This window comes from Dromaius novaehollandiae, chromosome W, assembly GCF_036370855.1.
Source record: "Dromaius novaehollandiae isolate bDroNov1 chromosome W, bDroNov1.hap1, whole genome shotgun sequence".
Lineage (NCBI taxonomy): Eukaryota > Metazoa > Chordata > Aves > Casuariiformes > Dromaiidae > Dromaius > Dromaius novaehollandiae.
Window position 1 is genome coordinate 49,068,432 of NC_088130.1, and position 21,717 is coordinate 49,090,148.

Consider the following 21,717-nt stretch of genomic DNA (forward strand, 5'->3'; position numbering starts at 1 on the left):
TAAAATCACCTTTGTATATCATGACAGCTGCTACCCCTTTTTAAATTTCCCCCAGTGATTCCCTATACTCCATTGAAATATATCCAAGTTGCTAGCTCTCCTTCTACTAACTGGAGTATTCAGTGACAGCCAGAATCAGGGATTTGAGACAACCATCCGGTGACTAGGTAAAGGCAGTCTCAAGATACAGTTGTATGTCTTGAGTTTGATGTGGCCATCCCAGATTTTAGGACATTTTTCAGACTATGTCTACAGTAGCAATTTGATTCAAAGCAACAGTGTGGTTTTGTAGTGAATCTCTTTGTTGTCTATTTACCACACACTGTTTTGGTTCTCAAAGTTGTTTTTGTGCAGACAAATTGCCTTTCTTCAGAATGAAACTAAACCAGAATCTCCACTTCCAAAGTATTTCAAAACTTGACAGGATATTATGTTCCGCAACAATATGAAAGACCAGTCTGCAGCGTTCACCCAACACTCCCCCACCACTTCAGAGAACTTCAAAATGCATATAATGTAGATGTTCAGCCCACAGAAACAAGCTAAATTTAATCTGAGGTAAACTCTCTGAACCACAAGTGATAGAAATGCAAGGAATCACAAAATGGTCGAGGTTGGAAGGCACCTTTAAAGATCATCTAGTACACCCCCCCCCCCCCACTCAAGCATCATCACCTAGGACATGTTGCCCAGGACCCTGTCAAGATGGCGTTTGAACATCTCAAAGGAAAGAGGCTCCACAACCTCTCTGGGCAACCTGTTCCAGTGCTCAGTCACACTCACAGTAAACAAGTTTTTCCTCATGTTCAGATGGAACTTCCTGTGTTTCAGTTTGTGCCCGATGCCACTTGCCCTGTCGCTGGGCACCACTGAAAATAGTCTGGCCCCATCCTCTTGACACCCTCCCTTCAGGTACTTATACACATTGATAAGATCCCCCCTCAGCCTTCTCTTCTCCAGGCTGAACAGGCCCAGCTCTCTCAGCCTTTCCTCATGAGAGATGCTCCAGTCCCTTAATCACCTTAGTCACCCCTTGAAGATTACAGCAGAGAAGGCTGTTTAAACAGACTGGGGCTATTGTGGCTGTTCTGCCTTTGCCATCTTGGTTTTTGACACCTTGTTTTCTGAGGAGACTCAACATCAACCATTTGGACCCAGTGATCTGTTCTTACTGTGCCTTACTAATGCAGACATAGCCCCAGGGTCCAGGAGAATCCTGGACTACAAAGTGAGAGAGAACAATTTGTAACTAACAGAAACAGATGGTAAGTTCTTTGCACAACAGACTCCCCTTGTCAATGAACAGCGAAACCCAAAAGAAAGTTGTCAGCCAGCTTTCACTTGAGGCACAAGGAGGCATAGATACTGCGTGCCATGCACTCTCACCTCTAGCTGAAGGTGGCAATCTCTGCTGGTCAAGAACACTCAGGAGTGCGCACAGCCCCACATCTGGGTCCTGGCAGACCCAGCAAGTCTAGGACATGAAAGAGAAAGCAGCAGTAGTCTCTGTTTTGAGCCTTTGTTTTCTCCAAGGGCTTATTTGCTCAGGTACAGTACAAATGGATAAAAACAGATTAGGCCTGGCATTGTGCCAGAGCTAATTAGTCCTCCCTGAATCTGGAGTACAGCAAAGCCTGGTGCAGACGCTGAAGTGACCCTGCAGTGGAACCTGTACACAACAGCTTAGTGTCTCTACAACATTTTCTCCAGAACTCATTTTCTTTTCAGTGCTGTCCCCACCCCCCATTTGTCTCTGTATGGCTTGGACACAATGTAGAATGTGAATTACATATGCTGCAAATTTTCCTAATGTACAATAATAACTACGCACATTCAAAATACAGAGGCTACTTCTTCAGTGCAGTTGTCCTTTCAGCACCCCCCTTCCATGTTTTTAAATACTTAATATCTTTAGAAACTGAACTTCAGAAGTTTTCTGTATGTATACCCTTTGTATTCTGCAGACTAAAATAAGTTTCTCCCCACACACACTATCTTTAAACTTCTTTAGAAAGAAGTCTACATATAACAAAGAGATTTAAAAAGAAAACAAGCCTCATGGGATAATTCATTCAATATAACTACCAAGCATTCCAACACAAGAAACTCTCCATAGAATCTATTTCAAATGGCAACAGCCCATCTCTGTAGGCTTTCTTTTTCAAAGGCAACCATCTAGACATCCAGAGGTTATTCCCTATGCAACAGGAAGCCACTTCCCATCCTTTTTTTAAAAGGCACCTGGCTTCTGAAGGCAGAAACCAAAAAAGACAGAACAACCACGTTAGTCACAGTCTCTTTGAACAGCCTTGTTACTATAGTTTCATCACCACCGGATTGGAAACCAGAGGTTTGACACAAAAGCCCACAAATCCTGTGTGACACACTGTACACCAGTGTGCCCAGCACAAGATGATGAGAGCATATTACAGTTACTACTATTCAAGGGTAGTGGGTGTAACCACTTGTAACCACTTTCCTACAAAGTATATCCATAGTGCTAGCACGAACTAACTTATCCTCAGCCCCAAGATAATAATACAAACATAAGGGAGAATTGATGTATTTTCCTGTTATGCAACAGACCAAACTTTTCTCTGCTCATACCAAAAGAAAAACAATGTTAGAACCTCCATCCACAGAAATAAGCAGAAATTACAGTGGAACCAAGTTACCTGTGGGCAGGGAAGTTTAAGGGATATTCAATCTCCTATATCCAAGTAAGACAAAGTAACACGGGACTACTGTCAGAGGCTGTAAATCTAAATAAATAAATAAATAAATAACAGAATATAGACATGAAAATTATTTGAACACTATTAATATGATAGATGATTTGTCACTTGTGTAGGTTCATCTTCTCAGAACCTCTTAATAGCTAAATTTACACCCAGCACTCATCTTTTAAAAATAAACCTGGCTTGATCCCAGCTGATGTGCCAGCTGAATTCTAATCCTGTCCTAAGATGCTCACAGCTACTCCCAGTTTCCTCCCATACAGTTTGGCCTGAAAGTTTAATAAAAATAATTTCTTGTTCTTCATCCACATCACTAACACAGCTTTTGAATAGTTCTGTACCTCGACAGACAGCTGGTAGATCCCTGTGGACACTCCCCTCCAGCTGACAGGGCACCATTTCTAACTGTTCTCTCAGAACATTTTCCAACCTATTATGCATCTACATAGTAAATTCATAACCCACGTAGTCTAAATTTTGCTCATGAACAGGTCTCAAAAAGCATCAAACACCTCAGGTCAAAACACAGCCCCTTTCTTATCAATAAAGCATTGCCCACTCAGAAAACAATTTAGACTGGGAACAAAAATTGTCAAATCAGCAAGTCCATATTGGTTTTTACTCATTACCTTGCTATTTTCTATATACTTACAGGTTGCTTATTTGTTCCTCTATTTTTCCAGCTCCCAGGATAGTTAACCTGATTCATGGGGGCACCTGAGTTCATGATTTAGCCAGGTTAATTCATTTCTAAACTTCCCAGCTTTCCTCCAAAATAGGGTAATTCATATTTGTGCCTTTAATACTTGGGGGAGGGAGGGCAGAGTACAAGTACCAACTGTCCTACACACCTTTTTCACTCATTCTTTTTAAATGCTCACAGGATCTCTCCTATCAATTTCCTGAATTTATTGAAGCCGCCTTGAAATTTCTTGATGCACACTGTTTTTACTCTCCTTATTTCCCTCCTTCCTTAATGATTATTACATCCAGCACTTCATGGTCAAGTGTGCCTGGTTGTAACAGTGAGCTCCATCATCACAAAACAAATCAACAGAATTAAAAACAAAATTTAGACACTTTTATGAATAAGTTTCACCCATCAGTTTCTTATTTCTGTGAAGAAACCTTGCTTTGATCATTCAAAGTTCTTTCATTCCGCTGATGTTGAGTGTTTTTTTTTTTAAAGACACATCTACAGCCACAGCTAGTACCTAGTGTCACTAGGTGATATATATGACATTGAATTACAGAATTTTCAGAAGTAGTATTTTAATATAGAATTTTAGTGGTAGTATTTTGCATGTGTATTTTCCAGAAGAGGAAGAGGGAATTAACTGTCAATAAACAAACACATTTATGGAAAATGTGGTATTACCTTCAAGCATCTCAAGTTGCAGTTTGTAAAGCAAAATTATAAAACATGTGAGAGCCTTTAGAAGATTTATAGAAGAGCTGTTCTCACTGATTTCAGTCAGGGTGGTAACTGCAGAGGTCTTATAGAAGAGCCAGCCCCATTGTTAAAAGCAAAATCAGTGCAACTACCTCTGAAGTGTTACACTTAATATTTCTAAAGTTCATTTGATGAAAAAAATGGGGATTTAAAGGGTATCATGACATGTTCTTAGATCTAACTATCTCAGATCATTACTAACTTTAAAAGCCTTTTACACTGTCCTTCTATAGAGTTCAATAACCATGTCCTACTCCCCCTACTCTCTTACTGGTGCTACAACCACTGTACAATAAAGTTCTAAATAAAGAGCTTGGTCAAAGTTTCAGTAGAGGGCTTTCATTGTGAAACACATGTTGGCATAAATATCTAAAAAAATACTTCCACTATTTCTGATAAAACAAGTCATTTTTACTGGTTCATAAGGACTGACTCTATAATGATTTCATAATCATAGATAAGAAACATGACCATAGGTTTTATTGTTTCTTGCAACATAAGCTAAAAGACATAGCTGTACCATGGACAAAAGTTATACAGTAGTGTTTCTGCAGTCTCTCTTGTTCAGGATATTATTTCATTGCTTGGGACCTCTTCGCTGTCAGAAAGCTGTCTTCCCCTCTCCCAGTTGAATCTGAAATTGTGTTAGTTTACATTTACTGCTATATTTTAATTTAAGGTACCTATGCTCCAACTTGGAAGCAAGCATAGACAGACTATCTCCACCAGTGTTTCCAGATGTTTGTGTTTGCTTTTTTTGACTTTCTTTCCATCCAGCACACCAGGTGATGACCTCCTGAGTAATGAAACAGTTTTCAGCTTGCAGACCTACTCCATGAATGTATGAAACCCTCTCAACTTTTACACAAAGTTGCACAGAATACAGCTTGCTTTCTTTAGTAACCTTTTGTGCACCTCTTAGAAACCCACCATGAACGCCAACAGTGAGAAGATGAAGATCACAAGCTGAAAACGAGAAGCAGAAAGCCTGAAATTGTTAGTGTCATTTTAACCCAGAGGAAATCCACACAGCTGCTGAAAGGGTGTCCACATCCTCTTCCCAGATGCTTGTTCGAGCAGACCTGCTTTAATCAAATGTCCATGGTTCATGAAGCTGCACAGCAAGACAGATCTAGGACCTGCTCTGATGACAAACTAAATCCAAAAGAAATAACTTGTGTCTGAGGAGAAGGTGTGACCTGCCTTTCAGGAAGGGCCCTGACTTTAAATGACTGACAGCCTCAGACTTTCTGCTCTCATTCTTCAACTTTGAAGAATATCATGTTCAGAAAGTCTCCACAGCCTGGGGATGCTCTAATTGATATGATCATACACATACAGAGTACAGCAAGCAGATGAACAAGCCTGTGCAGGGAAAAGGAACACATTGCTGTTAACTATATTGTAACATGTGCACTTAGAAACCTCCAGAGAAGAAGAGAAGCTGCATGCAATAAATTATACGTGGCTGTGCAGCATAAGCGTGGCCTCTGCAGAGAATGACATGAGGACATGCTCCAAGAATACCTAGCCTCCTCAAACACTGGCAGAAACCTAGAAAACTATTTCTCCTTAGAAGTTCAGTGAACATACACAGAGAAATCCAACTAAATGTATAATCAGCAGTGTCTTGAATGAAGAACAGTCAAGATGTTTACTGCTGCCTACCTACTACAGGCTGACAGTATGCTCTAAAATCTTTCGATGATGGGATTTAGCATTTTCCCACATTAAAGCAACAGTCTAATCAGAAACTGAGTGTTGCACACAGCTGGCCCACCCTTGGTACCTTTCGCAGCTGCACTGCTTCTCTCGCTTGGAAATCTTTCTTCCGCGTAACTCGGGCAGCAGCGGCAGCCAAACTACCCTGCAGGCGCCAGCAAGTGTCACCGGCCGGGCAGGGCGCGCCTCGGCGGCCCCCGGGCCGCCCCCCGCCCTGCCCCTGGCGCTCCGCCGCGCCGCGGCCTCGGCCCAGCAGGGAGGACGGACACACACGCGGACACACACACGCGTGGGTTCACACACACACACACACACACACACACACACACACACACACACACACACACGCCTTTCACTTCGCCCCGCAGCGCCACCGGCCCCCCGCCGCCGCCCGCCTCGGGCGCTCACGCCGCCGCTCCCCACCGCGTACCTGCGCGGGTCTGGTGCTTGGGCACCCGGTAGTACTTGTTGCCGAACTGGTCGGTGCCCACGAGCTCCTTCGCGGGCCCCAGGAGCCGCAGGCGCAGGGCGCGCAGCGCCTCCCACGACCGGCTCATCGCGCGCCCCGACAGCCCTGCGGGGGAGCGCTCGCGTCACGCGCCCGCCCCCGACCAGCTGACTCCGTCCCCCAAAGCCTCACCCGAGCCCGGCCGCTTCCCGCCGGTGATGGGTGCGTTAACAACGCTGCTTGTGATTGGCGGAGGGCGGCCGCACCGCAGCCAATCCGGGCCTCCCCGCTCCCAAGATGGCGGAGTCGAGGTCGGGGCCGGCGGCGGTTGGGCGCGGCGATGCTGGGCTTCATTGCGGCCCGCCAGGCTGGTCTGGACGATCCCGCGCGGCTGCGCCGGGCCGAGGCGACGCGGAGGTAGCGGAGGGCGGGACCGCAGGAGGCCCCCGAGCAGGGCGGCAGCAGCAGTCCGTGGCGGGCCCCGCGCAGCCCGTGGGAGCAGCAGCGGCGGCGCCGGGGGTCGGGGAGCGGCGCGCTCCGTGCCGCCGGAGAGCTCCCTCCTGTCCCCTTGCGCTTCTCCGGGGTTTTAAACCTCTGAAGTTGTATTTATAGCTATATTTTAAGTCACATCTTTTAAAACATCTATTTAAGAGGATTTCTTATTTCATTAAAATTCAGTCTTGAGTTCAAAAGCTTGTGACTGGATACCTTGTTCTTGTCAGAACTCACATTCTGGGTGAACTCTTGCAATAATTATGCTGTATTTAATAATATAGTATATTTTAAAAGAACATAATGACTTACCGCTTTTGAAGCGTACCTCATTGTAGAGACATGCTGTTGGGGGTCTAACTGTAGCAGTTTAAGAAGTCACTGCTTCTCCTATAAAGATTTTTGCCACTCAGTTGGAAAGCTACACTAGTGTATTGCTCCTGTTCTGCTTCGGCTTGTTTAGTCAAACTGTTGGTAGTGGCTCCTTTTGTTGGTAGTGGCTCTTACAAACTAATGCTGTAGGAAGCAGTGACCACCTTCTAAGGCTACCTTTATATCAGATAGTGTGGTTTAAGTGTATTCTCATTGGCAAATGCATATTAGAAGGTGGAAGCAGACTGTATCCTTTTGGAGTATATAATATACAACTATTAGAACTAGAATCATGTCCAAGTCACAGAATCAGAGAACTTGTCAGGATTGTTATTATTATCGAAGATACAGACTACTACCAAGTGAAAACACATTACAAGATAATAATTATTAATTTCAGCTCAAAAAACTTTGTCTCAGAAGCTTTGCTACAAACGAGATTTTTCCTCAGATTGTTTGAGCTGCTAGGAGAGTCTGGTTAGAGGACAGACTAGTGCACACCCAGAAGAGCGTAAACAGAGATGAAGAGACAGGAAGGAATTGGTTGCCTGCACTGGAGCTGAAAGTTCAGAATTTAAGTTTACACAAGATGCTACTTTTGAAGCAAAAATATAACATGTTGCTAAAACATCTTCAGGAGCATAAATTTTGCTCATATGATAGACTGTTTTTCAGGCAAAAATATATGATTTTGTAAGTGTGCTATATCACAACTAGGTTTTGCAAAGTTACTGCAGGACGTTAAGCTCAGCATGCATTGAGATACTGGTAACAGATTTTTTTTTCTTTTAAGTGCCTAGTGTCTTTTTTGAAACTGGAGATAAAATTTTAGTTTTAGTTGAAATGGTAGAGAATTGCTTGCTAGGCAATTAAATTTTCGTGATCTCACAAATTGGGAATGATAAGCCTTGCTCATAAGACTTTATGCATAGATAACAAAACATTAGATGAATTTGAATGTTTATCAGAAATACTTCACCATGTGGATAATTTTATTTGCTATGTTTTCTGTAATATTAAATAAAAATAAACATTCTGATTCTTTAAGGAAATATTATAGAACTAGACCAATCTGTCCACTAGGTGTCCATAGTTCCAAGCAGGAGTGATAATATGTGATGAAGCTTCAGTGTAACTGCAGTATTTGTGATTACAACAAATACTTCTTAATGTTTTACTTTACTCTGTGGTTTTTTTAATTAATTCCTGTTTTTAGGTTTCATATGTTGACCCCAAGTGCAGTTTTGCTCTTCCTTTCAGCCTATTTTACATATTTATTTACCTCTTACCTTTCAAGCAACATACAGGGAAAAAAAATCTGTATAAGTTTCACAGTACTTATTTTCAGTTCTGTATCATGTCTGCAAGTCTAGTTTTGCAAAAAAGTAATGGGGATGGGTAAATGCATTGAGGCAAGGTGAAACTACAGTTTATTCTGTTCTGAGCTACACAGGCAACACTTTACACTTTTGTTATTCCTGTTGTTCATATTTTTCTTTTTTTTTTTCTTTAAGGGTTCTGAGTTTGGAATTAAATAAAGACAGGGATGTGGAAAGAATACATGGGAGTGGTATTAACACCCTTGATATTGAGCCTGTTGAAGGCAGATAGTAAGTATATACCTTAGTTTGGTAAGCATATGATATGAGTACCTCACTGTGTTTTGGTATTATGGAATTATTTTCTTGTTGAATATGAACCTTCAATTAGTTTGAGGAGATTGAGATCATAATTATTGTAACTTGTGTGCTTTATTTACACTTTCAGCATGTTATCAGGTGGGTCAGATGGTGTTATTGTACTTTATGACCTTGAAAACTTCAGCAAAAAGCCATGCTACACATGTAAAGCAGTTTGCTCCGTAGGAAGGTATGTACTTGAAACAAAAATTCCAGAAAATGCTCATAGTGATATTTATTGTGTGACTTGCATTAAATTCACAAATAAATGCGCATTGTTTTTTCCAAGAAAAAGACTGCTGTAAATCATACCAGAAATCTTCGAGAAAAGCTGGCATTATGCATTATATATTTTGGCATATAGAGAAAAGCAAGAAACATTGTGAGGGTTCATGTGATTTATTAAGCAGTGGGAGTAAATTCTTTTTTTTTCTTTTATTTTTGTCTAATCTAACAGTTATACTTTATGTACTGTGACAATTTGCTGTTGTTGTTTGAACATATCTTTTCAGCCTGTCAGTTCAAAAAGTTAAAAGGTAGGTATTAGTTGTGCTCAGTAGGAAGTAAGGTAGAGAGGTCTGTCTTACTGAATCGCAGAATAGTTGAGGTTGGAAGGGGCCTCTGGAGACCATCTGGTCCAACCCCCCTGCACAAGCAGGGTTGGTGAGGGCCGTGTCCAGTCAGGTTTTGAATATCTCCAAGGATGGAGACTCCACAACCTCTCTTATGTTATGATGTTCAACCACCCTCACAGTAAAGAAGTGTTTTTCTATGTTAAGATGGAATTTCCTGTATTTCAGTTTGTGGCCCTTGCCTCTCCTCTGTCACTTGATATCACTCAGAGGAGTCTAGCCCCATCCTCTTTACACCCTTTGCTGTGTAGATCTTTACACCCTTTGTTTTGTTGGTGTCGACACCAACAAAAAGCCAGGATTAGGACTCCGATCTCTTTTTTTTTCAACACTAGAAAAGAAAATCATCCTTCTCCATGTAACAGTTTCTCATCTTTCAGTTTTCCTATTATTTCATGTTGAAATTATCTGACTTTATGCCAGTAAAGATGATAAAATCAGTCTGTGACTGTTATATAAATATTCTTGGTTATATTTCCAATAAGCATACAATTATTATGTGTGTTTTGGAATAATGTGTGTTTTGGAATAATTGTATGTCGAAGCAAAGGAAAATGACCTATGCATAACTCTGTTCACCTGATTGGAAAAAATCTGACATAGATTCCGTTGCTGATTTTGTTCCCTCTCTCCCTGCCTTCAGCTTCACAAGTATTTTAGGGACATTAGACATTATCGATGCATAAGTAATTAAAGCAGAACTTCTTAAGACGTGTTTGAGTAAGGACAGATGTGTTACAGACAAAAATGGAACATTTTTTTGAAGACCAGTGCTACCATACTGTTCATATAGTCTGTATAGACTCAAAGCCTCTATAGATGTCAGACTTTACTGCAGGCAGTAAAAATTTGTCCATTACAGGCATTCAGTCTTCTAGCAAAAGTTGTTTATCCTTGTGTTTAGATAGTATGGCTATCTAGTAGGTTAGGACTTTATCTGAGGCTCGTAATAAGATACATCCTGCATTTTAAAAGGTTAGTAGCTACATTTTCCCCTTATTTTTTCCCAGTCTTCAAATTATTTGAGGTCTAAGAGCTTCATGACTAAGATCGACAAGAGCAGAAAAGATTTGTAACAGTAAGAGGCCTAAATTGTGTCCTGCAAGAAAGAAAAAGGATAATAGAGCATGCATCAATGTTCCTACCCTACAAATGGGTAAGAACAGAATCTACTGCAAGTAAGCTGCATTTGGTAAGTGTTGATGGCTGGAACTGCTTCAACAAAATAAATTAAAATTGTAATTAAGAATGAGTAATGACTATACATCACTGAATCTCAGAACCAGAAACAAATTTCTGAAACATAAACAACAAACTGAAGAAATATATGCTGACAACACACAGCATAAAAACTTGCAAATCTGTACTAAAATGATGTCATAATTTACTTCTCAGTTATGGCAGTGGAAATATTCCATACTTGAAAATTCTGCTTGTGAGCACCTCAACATGGTGTTGATAGATAGTTGGTGGTTTCTTAAGTAGGTGTTAATTCAAGTAGATACATCTTTTATTTCTTATGATTTGAATATGGGCTTAAATTGTAGTTGTAGAATCTAATTTTGTGTGGCACAATGTTCCATATGATAGAAAATACCTCTCATTGCTCAGAGTAGGTGGTTCCTAAGCTACTTAGTCGGTTTTTCCCTCAAATTATTTTTTCCAAGTATTCGTTTAGTTTCTTAGTACGTTTCATATATTTACTCTAGCTAATTCATCTTTAGCTATTGGGATATTATTCATGCAGACATCATGACATCATAAATCAATGTTTAATTACCAGGAAGAAATACTTCCTATGCGACTGTTGGGCTCCTATCTTTGTATCACTTGATAATGGTATATTACACAGGTTTGCCTGTGTCCCAGGTTTGCAGGATACAAGGTAAATCTCATCTGGAAGCTACATAAGTAAAAGAGGAAGTTGCCTTTTTAGAGGCCTTTTGAGGCTATTTCTGAATAAATCTGAACAGAGCCTGTTGAGGTTCCAGTAGTTCAGAGCATTAGAGGAGCTAGTTCCTGATGGTAGACTGTAATATACCCAGTGCTTCTCATCTAGAATAAAGTAATTCCTGTAGAAATACAGCTGTCTATTGGAGAACGTGGCTTTTTTTTTCTTCTTCTTCTATGGAAGGCTTTTGCTGCAATCTACAGCAAATACAATCTTTGACTTTTCGCCAATGCTACCTTAATAACTTGTCTAGCAATTATTTCATGCGGCTCTCATGAAGGGTACCAACACCTCTGTCTTGAAGAAAAGCTTACAATGTACAAACATTTGGGAGGTTAAATGGCTTGATACATTTTCTTGTAGATGTCAAGTGTCATTTGAGATTTCTTAGAATAGCTGAAATTTTTACATGGGATTAACATGTAATGTTACCTATGGGACACATACCTGACAAGACTGACAGCTGAAGGATACGATAGGATAATTCAAAAGGTACTAGATGCCTATTTGTCAACAACTAAATTAAGTCCCAGAAGTCTATATCTCCAAAAGCTAGATTTAGTCATCATTCGTTAACAAAAAAATAAATCTCAGTTATTGAGCTTATGACTCTATTTTAAAGCAATCTTCAATGCTAGTTAAGGCTGGTATAGTAAAAATAAAAACTTCCTAAAAGAACACAGAAAATTTCAGGAGTCTACATGCTGAACTTCAGCCAGATTTTTAGGATCTATGCTGTCGCATAGCAAAAACTGACATTTGAGAAAGCCAGCTTCTAGATAATATGTAGCTGATGCTTGTGTGGAAGGTCATCTTCCCTATTTCAAGCCTGTCCGAGATGAATGGCAGCAACCTTGCCATCTATAGAATTAATTCTTTGTTATCTTTGGTAGAAAAGGCTGGGATGTCCTGAGCAGTGGGGAAGAATACTGAGTATAGAATAAACTGGGAGTAGCATAGAGCCGTGAGGCATGGAGACAAGCTGAATGGCACGTGGCCACCGCTAAGCTTGGCCAGACCAAAGGTGATTCCTTCATAGCTACTGAAGTGTTTTTGAATTCATCCCTCAGTCTGCTGGTTGTGGGAGAACTTAATAGCTTTGGTGCAGTGCTGAACACAGTTCACAGTTGTGCACTTGCATTTATTGTACTAGGATAATTAGTTCCATGAATTTAGATCTTCCCACTCAGTGTGTATAAATGGTTCTGCAGGAATCAGTTTAGATCAAGCCAGGCTTGGTTTCCAGGTACTTCAGGTACTGAAGATTTTTAGCTTGGCCTGCTGTAGCACAAAATCAGGTGAGTTTTAGCACTGTGGCAAGGTAACAGGCTGTTCTAGGGCATGCTTTAGAAATAACCAATGCAGGAGTTACTAAACTAAGCTCAACAGCTGCTCAATAGTTCTTGCTTAGTCAATGTGGCTTCAGACTGACTCTATTTAAAGACATTCAGATATTTTCTGTGCTTTCTAGCAACCCAAGTAAATAGGAAGGTTTATTAGCTTAGGTGTGGTGCCAGATACGTGTGTATGTATTTCTATGTACACATATATACACCACATACATGTTTATATGTATATGTGTATATACACATAAACTACACATGCACACACACAACTGCATACGGAATCTCTATCATTTACATAATGATACCTGCAATAATAATCACTTTGGAGGCCGGGACACTTACTTGAGAGGCTAATGCGAAGATAAGAGCTGAAGTGAAGAAATCCTGTGGGCCCTTCACTAGCTCCAAATAGAGCCAATTCAGCTATTTTTGCAAGCTGCTTTTGAATCTGAGAGCGTGGTATCAAAACACTAGAGCTGAATCTACATGGAGCCAGCTCAGGAACTGCCTGTGCTGTTCAGAGCCCGGCTGATAGAATCATATCCTTCTTGAGCTGGCAAAATTGGCTCTGGTGTGCATTCTTCCCAGCACTGTTGATGTATTATTAATTAGACTTTATAACTACATACAGTGGGATCAAAAGTTATTGTTATCAAGATAATTTTTTCTTCTTTCACTTGTGAATGTGAAAACAATTAACTCTTGGTAACTCATTCCAGTGCTTTCTGGTGACTTCAGTGTAACTGAATATCAGGTAACTGTTATAGCTGTAGTTATTAGCTAATGTTAAATCATAATCACTAACATGTAATTCTTCAAATTACGTGTATGATCATATTTTTCAGTGGATCCAATTATAAGTCAGTGGGTCTCAACAAACTTAAGTGGTTTGTAGTGTTAGGCCTAACTTGATCTTTAAACATCAAAAATTCAAGTTTTTCAAGAGATTAGTATCTTCTGTGCCTCAGACTGGCTTAACTTGAGATATGCTACAGATACCATATTTCAAAAAGGTAAATGATCTGCACTTTCTTGAAATGAGGGCTCTTTCAAGTAATTTACATTGGTCAAAAACGGAGGCACCAAAATCAGTCATTTCTCTTGAAAGCTTAGGTGCAGTTTTTTGAAATGTTTAAACTATGTTTTCAACTTGTGTCACTGAGTTTCCAGACAATTAATTGCTGACTCTAATCAACTGGGATCTTTTACTTAATTATAGGAGCCATCCTGATGTACACAGATTCAGTGTAGAGACAGTCCAGTGGTATCCTCATGATACTGGCATGTTTACATCCAGCTCATTTGATAAAACATTGAAAATATGGGATACAAATACCTTACAAGTAAGTAAATAAGAATTTTTATGACTTCCAGGTCTCTTTCCGTATCATTCATTCTGCGTCTGCAGCTCACTCGGAGCTCAGCAGGAGCGAGCATGTGGAAATAACTGGTTTATAGAACTGCGGGTACAGCAGCATGGTGGTGTGGTTCTGGCTTTCTCACTTACCTTAACGTGTGTTTGTCTGGTTCTGAAGACCTGAATGCCTAAACTGTGTGAGATCTTGGAACCCTCAGGGCTGTTCCTTTCTGCTTAAGCCACAAACAGGAGTACGTGCAGCTGATTTTATACTAGGTAATTTCTTCTGCCAAGGACTGATCTGAAACTGTAGTTCTTTTTCCAGGGTTGTTGAGTGCTTCACAAAAATAGTAAATATTTAGTTTATTTGTATAGCAATAGGAGTGTACAGCAATAAGAGTGTACAGCAGAGCTGGTTATTTTTAATAAGCAAGGCATAGGTATTGCTTTTGGAAGGCTGGCCTTGGCATTTAGAAATAAAAAAGATAGAAATGGAGTGTCTTTTATTTAAAAACAGTAGTCATGTAGGTTTGGAAAAGACCTCCTGGGTCATTACATCCAAAATTCTGCGGTTGTAAGCACTATGTCATATCCACTTTCAAAAATTTGGAGGAGGACAAGAGAAACCACTACAGAAATGCTAACATATTACTGTGACTTTAAGTTCACAGATTCCGTTGGCTTTAGGTTGTTGCTGACTCATATAGTCCTAACATCTAACTATTGAACTATGAATTCTGGACTGTCATCTTAGGGACACAACAGAGAATTCATTTTGATCACTTATGAGATGTGAAGCTATATTTGCAGTCACTAAACCTTCTCTTAAGTGCAAAGCTCTGTTCATTTTCCAGGTGGCTCTGTGAGCGTGACTTACACAACACAATGTTTACGTGAAGGCTATTAATTGACCTGCATTCTGCCACCAAACAGTGTGTTTGGAAACATAGACAACTTAGGTTTAAGTTAATTTTTTTTTCTATTCAATATTTTAGAATGAGACAACAAAACAAAGAGTACCTGAAAGTCGTTGTACTAGCTATCAAAGCCAGTATTGTATTTTTTTAATTTTTAACATTGTCAAGGGAGCTAATCATTGCATGTATTTTCGTATTTATTTCTTTGAGGAACGAAGGGTAGCATGTGATGTTTGTGAACTGACAAGGGGCTCCTGAATTTAGTCTAAGTTGTTCTTTCCTGGTGACTTCTTTCTCCATATTGTTCGTAACCTTCCTGTTTGCTATTTTGTCTTGCTTCCTCTTTTAAATTGTGATAAACCTTGAATGTCTTCCATTTATGCTTTTGATCAGCCAACTTTCTTGAACTTTCTTCTGGGTCACCTTCCAGGTCCGGCATAGTTGTCTAGTGTTGCAAGCAGACTTACTTACTTTGCAGTGTTTCCATGATTGGTTTACTAAGTAGGCATGTTATTATTAGTATGTAAATAGTAATATTTGTATTAGTCTTATTTGTAGCTGCAACTTGAAAAATGCTTAATAAAAAAGATTTACATTCTTATGATTCTGATTAAATTAATCTTTTTATTATCAGCCTGCAGATGTGTTTCATTTCGAGGGAACAGTTTATAGCCATCATATGTCTCCAGTTGCTACCAAACATTGTTTAATAGCAGGTATGTATGTGTTTTTCAGAGATTTCCTATGTATTTTGGGGCTGTAGTAAAAAGTAAGTAATAGTCAGAGATTCTTCCCTCCCCTGTCTTGCATCTTACAAAGACTGAAATTATGTAAGGATTAGGTCATTGTTAAGATGAAATATTTTCAGTTGGACTGATGATGTTTATGATGAGGATCTCACATTTGTTCTTCTGGAATAATGTGTTGTTCAATTCACCTTCCAGATTAAAATTCCTAGGTATAACCAGTTTACCCTCAGTTACATAAGTCAGCATTTGAAGGTTATTAGATTTGAACATAATAAATTGTATATATGGGTATGTATGTGTGTTATGTATTACTTACAAGTATGCTATTTAACTATGTGAGAAATCATATTTTTAATTCTTAAGTTTCATAGGTAGTGTTTTGTTTGCCCTCAGTTTCTATATTTTGTTTGTAATATCTTAAATTCACCTACACTTAAAAAATGTAAATCTATTAATAAAATATGTTGCATCAACAGCCTATGTAGTACTCTGACTAAATGAACTGCTATGCAGCTAACATTTTTCTTTTATTTCTTTGTCATTGCTAGAATTTTTTGTTGCTCTTCTTCTCCTTTCAACTGCTGGGGTTTTTTTAGCTGTCTTTGTTTTTCTTGTTACAGTTGGTACCAAAAGCCCCAAAGTACAGCTCTGTGACTTGAAGTCTGGATCCTGTTCTCACATTCTGCAGGGTACTTTTAGTCTGAAACATAAATGTTAAACAATAACTACTTTGAGTAAACCAGGCCCTATAAAGAAATGCTGTATACAATGTATTCTTTGTAAGTAACATGACTTTGTAAGTAACATTTTGTACCAGTTGTGAAAGTTACACAGTGGAAAAGGTTCTTCTGGATGTTATTCTAGTGGTAATGAATTGGAGAATACACATATTAATTAATGAACATTTATTATAGATGTTTGGATGTTTTCATGATAAACCCTGATCAAATCAATAGTAGTTAATGTTTTCTAATCGGCATTGTTTGTTAACTGGCATTGTTTTGTGATCGTGTAAATTCAATATGGGTGCTGCTTTCTTCAAAAAAAAAATCTTTACTATTTTCAACAAAATATCCTATAAAGGCACTTGCATGATTTTAAGAGGTTTCTGCATAAAGAGCAAGATACTATTCACTATGGAAGGGTGGTATCTAATGCTTTGTGTTTACCTAATTTGAGAAACTAGGGTTTTATTGTTTTGTAATCACAGAATACTTAGGGTTGGCAGGGACCTTTTTGGAGATCATTTGGTGTACACACACACGCATACACACATGCACACACACCCCGCACAAGCATCCAGTCAGGTTTTAAAAATGTCCAAGGATGGAGACCACAACCTCTCCAGGCAGCCTGCTCCTGTGTTCAACCACTGTCGCAGTAAATAAGTGTTTTCTTATGTTCAGGTGGAATTTCCTGTGTTTCAGTTTGTGCCCATTGCCTCTTGTCCTGTCACTGGGTACCACTCAGAAGCATCTGGCCCCGTCCTCTTTACACTCTCCAATGATATTTATATTTATGGATATTTATAAACATTGATAAGATCCCCCCTAATCTTTCTCTTCTACAGGCTAAACAAACCCAGCTCTCTCAGCCTCCCCTCATATGATAGATGCTCCCATCCCTTAGCTATCTTTGCGGACACAACACTGCAGATGATGTGGTCTCACCAGGGCAGAGCAGAGGGGGAGGATCACCTGCCTTGACATGCTGGTAACACTCTTCCTAATGCAGCACAGCATACTGTTGGTCCTCTCTGCCACGAGAGCACGTTGGTGGCCCGTGTTCACCTTGGTATTCACCAGGATCCCCAGGCCCTTCTCTGCAAAGCTCCTCTCCAGCTGGTTGTCCCCCAGCCTGTACTGATGTGTCGAGTTGTTCCTCTGCAGGTGCAGGACTCTGCACTTTCTGACTCTTTGTTGACCTACATGAGGTTCCTCTCCGCCCATCTCTCCAGCCTGTCAAGGTCCCTCTGAATGGCACAGCCCTCTGGGGTATCAGCCGCCCCTCTCAGTTTTGTGTTATCAGCAAACTTGCTGCTGGTGCACTCTGTTCCTTTATCCAGGTCACCGATGAATAATCAGCTGAACAGTATTGGATCCACTATACCCCTGGGGGACACTGCTATCTACAAGCCTCCAACCAGGCTTTGTGCCATTGAGCAAAACCCTCTGAGCCTGGAAGTTCAGAGTTTTCAGTCCACCTCCCTGTCCACTCACTTAGCCTGTACTTTATCACTTTGTCTATGAGAATAGGAAGGCCTTTGACACTGTCTCCCATAACAAAGTCTATTACTTTTTGCATTTAGTAAGAATTTGCCCTTAAGGCAGTTTTGCTAATGTTTAATAAAGGTCATTGGGTGGGGGGAAGGAAGGTGAGTGTAGACACGATCAAGTGATGGCAGTGACGAGACAAATGTGCTTATACTTCAAATAAGCAGGGCAAGAGCCAGAGCTGATCTAGAAACTGTAGAGAAATGTTAGCTTGGACAAAGAAACATGCAAATACATCTCTCTTTCTTCTGTGGTCAGCTTGTCTAAAAGCAGCCTAGGTGCTTTTGTGTGACGCAGAGCTTGAGCTAGTAAGCCCTCCTGAACTGAATCAGCTCTACGCAAACCAGGATGGGTGTCTCAATGATCTATTTCTAGAATTGAAATCACTGGAGAGTGGGAAAAAATAGTTCTCCAGAGAATCTGTTGAGGTTCAGTAGGGCTTCTTAATTTTGAGTCAGGGTTAGTGCTTTCCAGGCACAGGCTGATTGTGTCTTTATGCGCAGCACAGTGCAGTTAGCTCAAGTGTGATATCACAGGAACAGATGGAAGCGGTTTATGTCCTTCACTAAACATGATCTAATCATTCTTTACAGAACCTGAAGCACTCAATAGTGTGTTGTAAATATATATGAATATTTTCACATAGTCTACTCTGACAACTGAAATGGAGCTAAATTCATGCTGGACTGCTGTTTACTCAATGGAGCCAAATAAATGTGCCTGCACTGTGCCTTCCAAGTGTATCCTGTAGTACCCGCATTAGAGATTTTTCCATTATCCTGGGCATGCCAGCCCTTTGATTAACTCAGGCAATGGAAAACTATTTGTTTAATAGAAGGTGTACAAGAAGCAAGATGGTTCCTGTAGCTCTAAACTGCATAGTAAAAATAGTATTTGTATGACTTAGTTTATTTTTCAGCAATGTTGTTTTTATTTTGGCCATGTGTTTTTATTATTCTGTGAAGCATGGTTGCAGTCCTTGTATTTAGGTCAGCTTACACTTCCTATTGTCTATATTTGTTTAACACTTTTGGAACTTTTTTTCCAATTTTTAAAATGTGTTTATGCTACCTGCCACTAAGTGGTGCTGGGGATGATGCTGCTAAGAAGTCAAAACAGACATTTAACTTAATGTCTTGATATTTGGGGCATAATAAGGGGAAAAACAAATACCCCAAATTAAGGACAAGACTATATGAGGATCAGCTGAGTAAGATTTTAATCTTAAGTACATAAAGTAAACATACTTTTTATTAAACATTTTGAAATGGTTTGAAGAAAAGTATATGCTAAATTTCTTCTGCATATGAGAGTACCAGTGCTAATTCAAAACTTAATAACAGTGTTTAAAGTAATCTCAGTAGCTGTGACTGCTGTTCTGTTTTGCACAACTAACACCAGTAAAAGTTATGTATGTATAATAGTATATTGTATCACTTTCAGCTCACTGCAATCCCAGTCAAGCAAGAGGAAGAAAGGAAAATAATCTCTAGACCAAAACAAATTTATATTGCAATGTAGGCCATTCAGATTATTGTTTTGAATTGGTGGGTCCTATAGAAATGAGCGGGTTTTTTACTGTAGTTATTCTCATAAAGAGGTGCATATAAATATTTTCATGGAAAATCATGTAAGCTTTTTCATACCATTTTTAGGTCACAGGCAAGAAGTGCTGGCAGTGTCTTGGTCCCCGCGTCATGAATATATTTTGGCAACAGCAAGGTAAAGATGTTTCTATGCTGTTACAAGCAATAATGTCCAATGGGAAAATTTTACATATTTGTTATGCATGTTTTGTACAACTCAATTGAACTTTGAAAATCAGCCTTCATTATGTACTTAGCCTATTTACAGTTTTGTAGATTCTTAATAGAAAAACTAGGCCTGAAGAGCTATCCAAGTGATACTTATTTTGTAGGAAGATTGTAAACAGAATTTTGAAATAGTAATTGCATTAAAAGGTGTGGGCAAATGATGCAACGCTGTAGAGATACTTCTTCTTACTGTTTATTAGTGTGCATATTGCTAATCTATTCTTAAGACAAAGTAAAACACGTTTAGCTCAGAGTACCGTCATGGTTTATCGTGGTGAATTCTGTCAAAGGGTGCACAGGTAGCTTAGCTGATGAGTAATAACTTTCCAAGCTGCAGCGTTTCAGTTAGTTTCAATTTTATGTTGATACAATCAGGCCATTTTTTTCATCCCAGCCATTTTCAGTTCAAAAGATCCTTTTGGCTTTCCTATAGATTTTACAAATGTTACCTTTTGAGTATAATGTGAAATTTCTCTTCTCCATTTCTTGGCTGATGTGTTTTTTCTTTTGAATTACAGAGAGAAATGGCTATTTAATTAGTTGAGAATGAAATTTGAATAATAAGTTGATATCAGAGTTGCATACATTTGGCTTGTGATGCCATGATTCTGGAAGATTCAGCATAGCTGTGGAACTTTCTAACAGCGTGAATTTTTTTTTCTTTGTTTCATTGTCTTAACAAATGAAAAATTATGTTTCTTTATTTTTCCATCACAGAAATAGTGGCAAACTTTGTTCTTTATTGAAATATTAATTTATTAAAGTCTCCCAAACATTTTGCTTTGAGGTTGTGTAACTTTAAACTACATCTACTTATGTTGTCATGTTGCCTTGTGGTAACTGCATGCTGAATGTGTGCCTTCATGGCTCTGTTTTTAGTTTAGGACTTCAGTTGGACGATATTGTCAAATAATATAACACGGTCTTTTCACAGATACAGGCTAGAATTAGCAGCACTGATGTACTGACAAGGTAGTGAGGAGAAATTGACTAGTATTGCTGAAAAGAGAAAGAGACTGAACTTATCCTGTATCGGGAGTTTTTTCCAAGACCATTGTACGCTTGCTATGATCACTTATGAGGAGGGAGAATGTAATTTGATTTTTATGTGGCTGATGTATGAAACCTGTTATGCGAAATTTCTCTAAAGAATGTCAGACACTTAGAAAGTTTTGACAGGAGATTAGAATAGCCAGAGAAGAGACTTATTTTCTGGATGTTTTTCATACTTTTTGGTTTCAGGTGCTAGAAAAGCTTATAAGCTCTTTCCTGCTCATTGGAACTGGCTTAAAAAGGTTAGCAATAGAAAGTGCATTGGCAAAGATAAAACAGTAATTTTTTTTAATAAGGAAGCTCTCTGTATGCCTTTTAAGAATGTTTCAGTGAATCACCTGTAGTTTATTGCTCATTTTATAATCAGCTGCAACCTCAACAAATCTCTCTTATTTATAGTCTTAGAATATTTGTTTGTGGTGAAATGAGATGTTTTCAGCATATTCAGCTGGAATGCCACTTGGAAGGTAGCAATCAATCTGTAGTGGAGAGGAGCACAAAAGAAAATATTAGTCGTTAGCTTGGACAGATAAAGAACAGATATGACATAATCTTATAAACAGTTGCGGTGGTTTTGGTCAGTTCGTTAAGTTAGGACTGTATATCTTTCAACTATTAATGCACTGATCTAACTTAAGAATGCACAGGAAAAAATGTATAGTTAGAAGACTGCTTATGTAAGCAGTGATTTGATGGGATATATTTTCCAGCTGTAGATCAA

General features: G+C 39.3%; 2 protein-coding genes across 4 annotated transcripts in view; one reads left to right on the plus strand and one right to left on the minus strand.

Annotated features, from left to right (window-relative positions):
- LOC112995746 (NADH dehydrogenase [ubiquinone] 1 alpha subcomplex assembly factor 2) overlaps positions 1-6,523 on the minus strand; it is a 59,551-nt gene extending 53,028 nt beyond the window's left edge. Inside the window, exon 1 of one of the 2 annotated variants that reach the window (XM_064500023.1) lies at positions 6,344-6,523. In XM_064500023.1, coding sequence (XP_064356093.1) covers positions 6,344-6,470 — 127 coding nt within the window. In that variant the 5' untranslated portion in view covers positions 6,471-6,523. The remainder of the gene's footprint in view (positions 1-6,343) is intronic. The other variant, XM_026120919.2, reaches the window with a different exon arrangement.
- Positions 6,524-6,614: 91 nt separating this feature from the next.
- LOC135323560 (DNA excision repair protein ERCC-8) overlaps positions 6,615-21,717 on the plus strand; it is a 33,612-nt gene continuing 18,509 nt past the window's right edge. The window contains exons 1-7 of one of the 2 annotated variants that reach the window (XR_010385586.1): positions 6,615-6,778; positions 8,740-8,835; positions 8,993-9,094; positions 14,053-14,176; positions 15,742-15,823; positions 16,477-16,545; positions 19,785-19,851. Coding sequence is in view for 1 of the 2 variants with exons in the window: in XM_064500022.1 (XP_064356092.1) it covers positions 6,702-6,778; positions 8,740-8,835; positions 8,993-9,094; positions 14,053-14,176; positions 15,742-15,823; positions 16,477-16,545; positions 19,785-19,851 (617 nt within the window). In the remaining variant the exon portion in view is untranslated. The remainder of the gene's footprint in view (positions 6,779-8,739; positions 8,836-8,992; positions 9,095-14,052; positions 14,177-15,741; positions 15,824-16,476; positions 16,546-19,784; positions 19,852-21,717) is intronic. The other variant, XM_064500022.1, reaches the window with a different exon arrangement.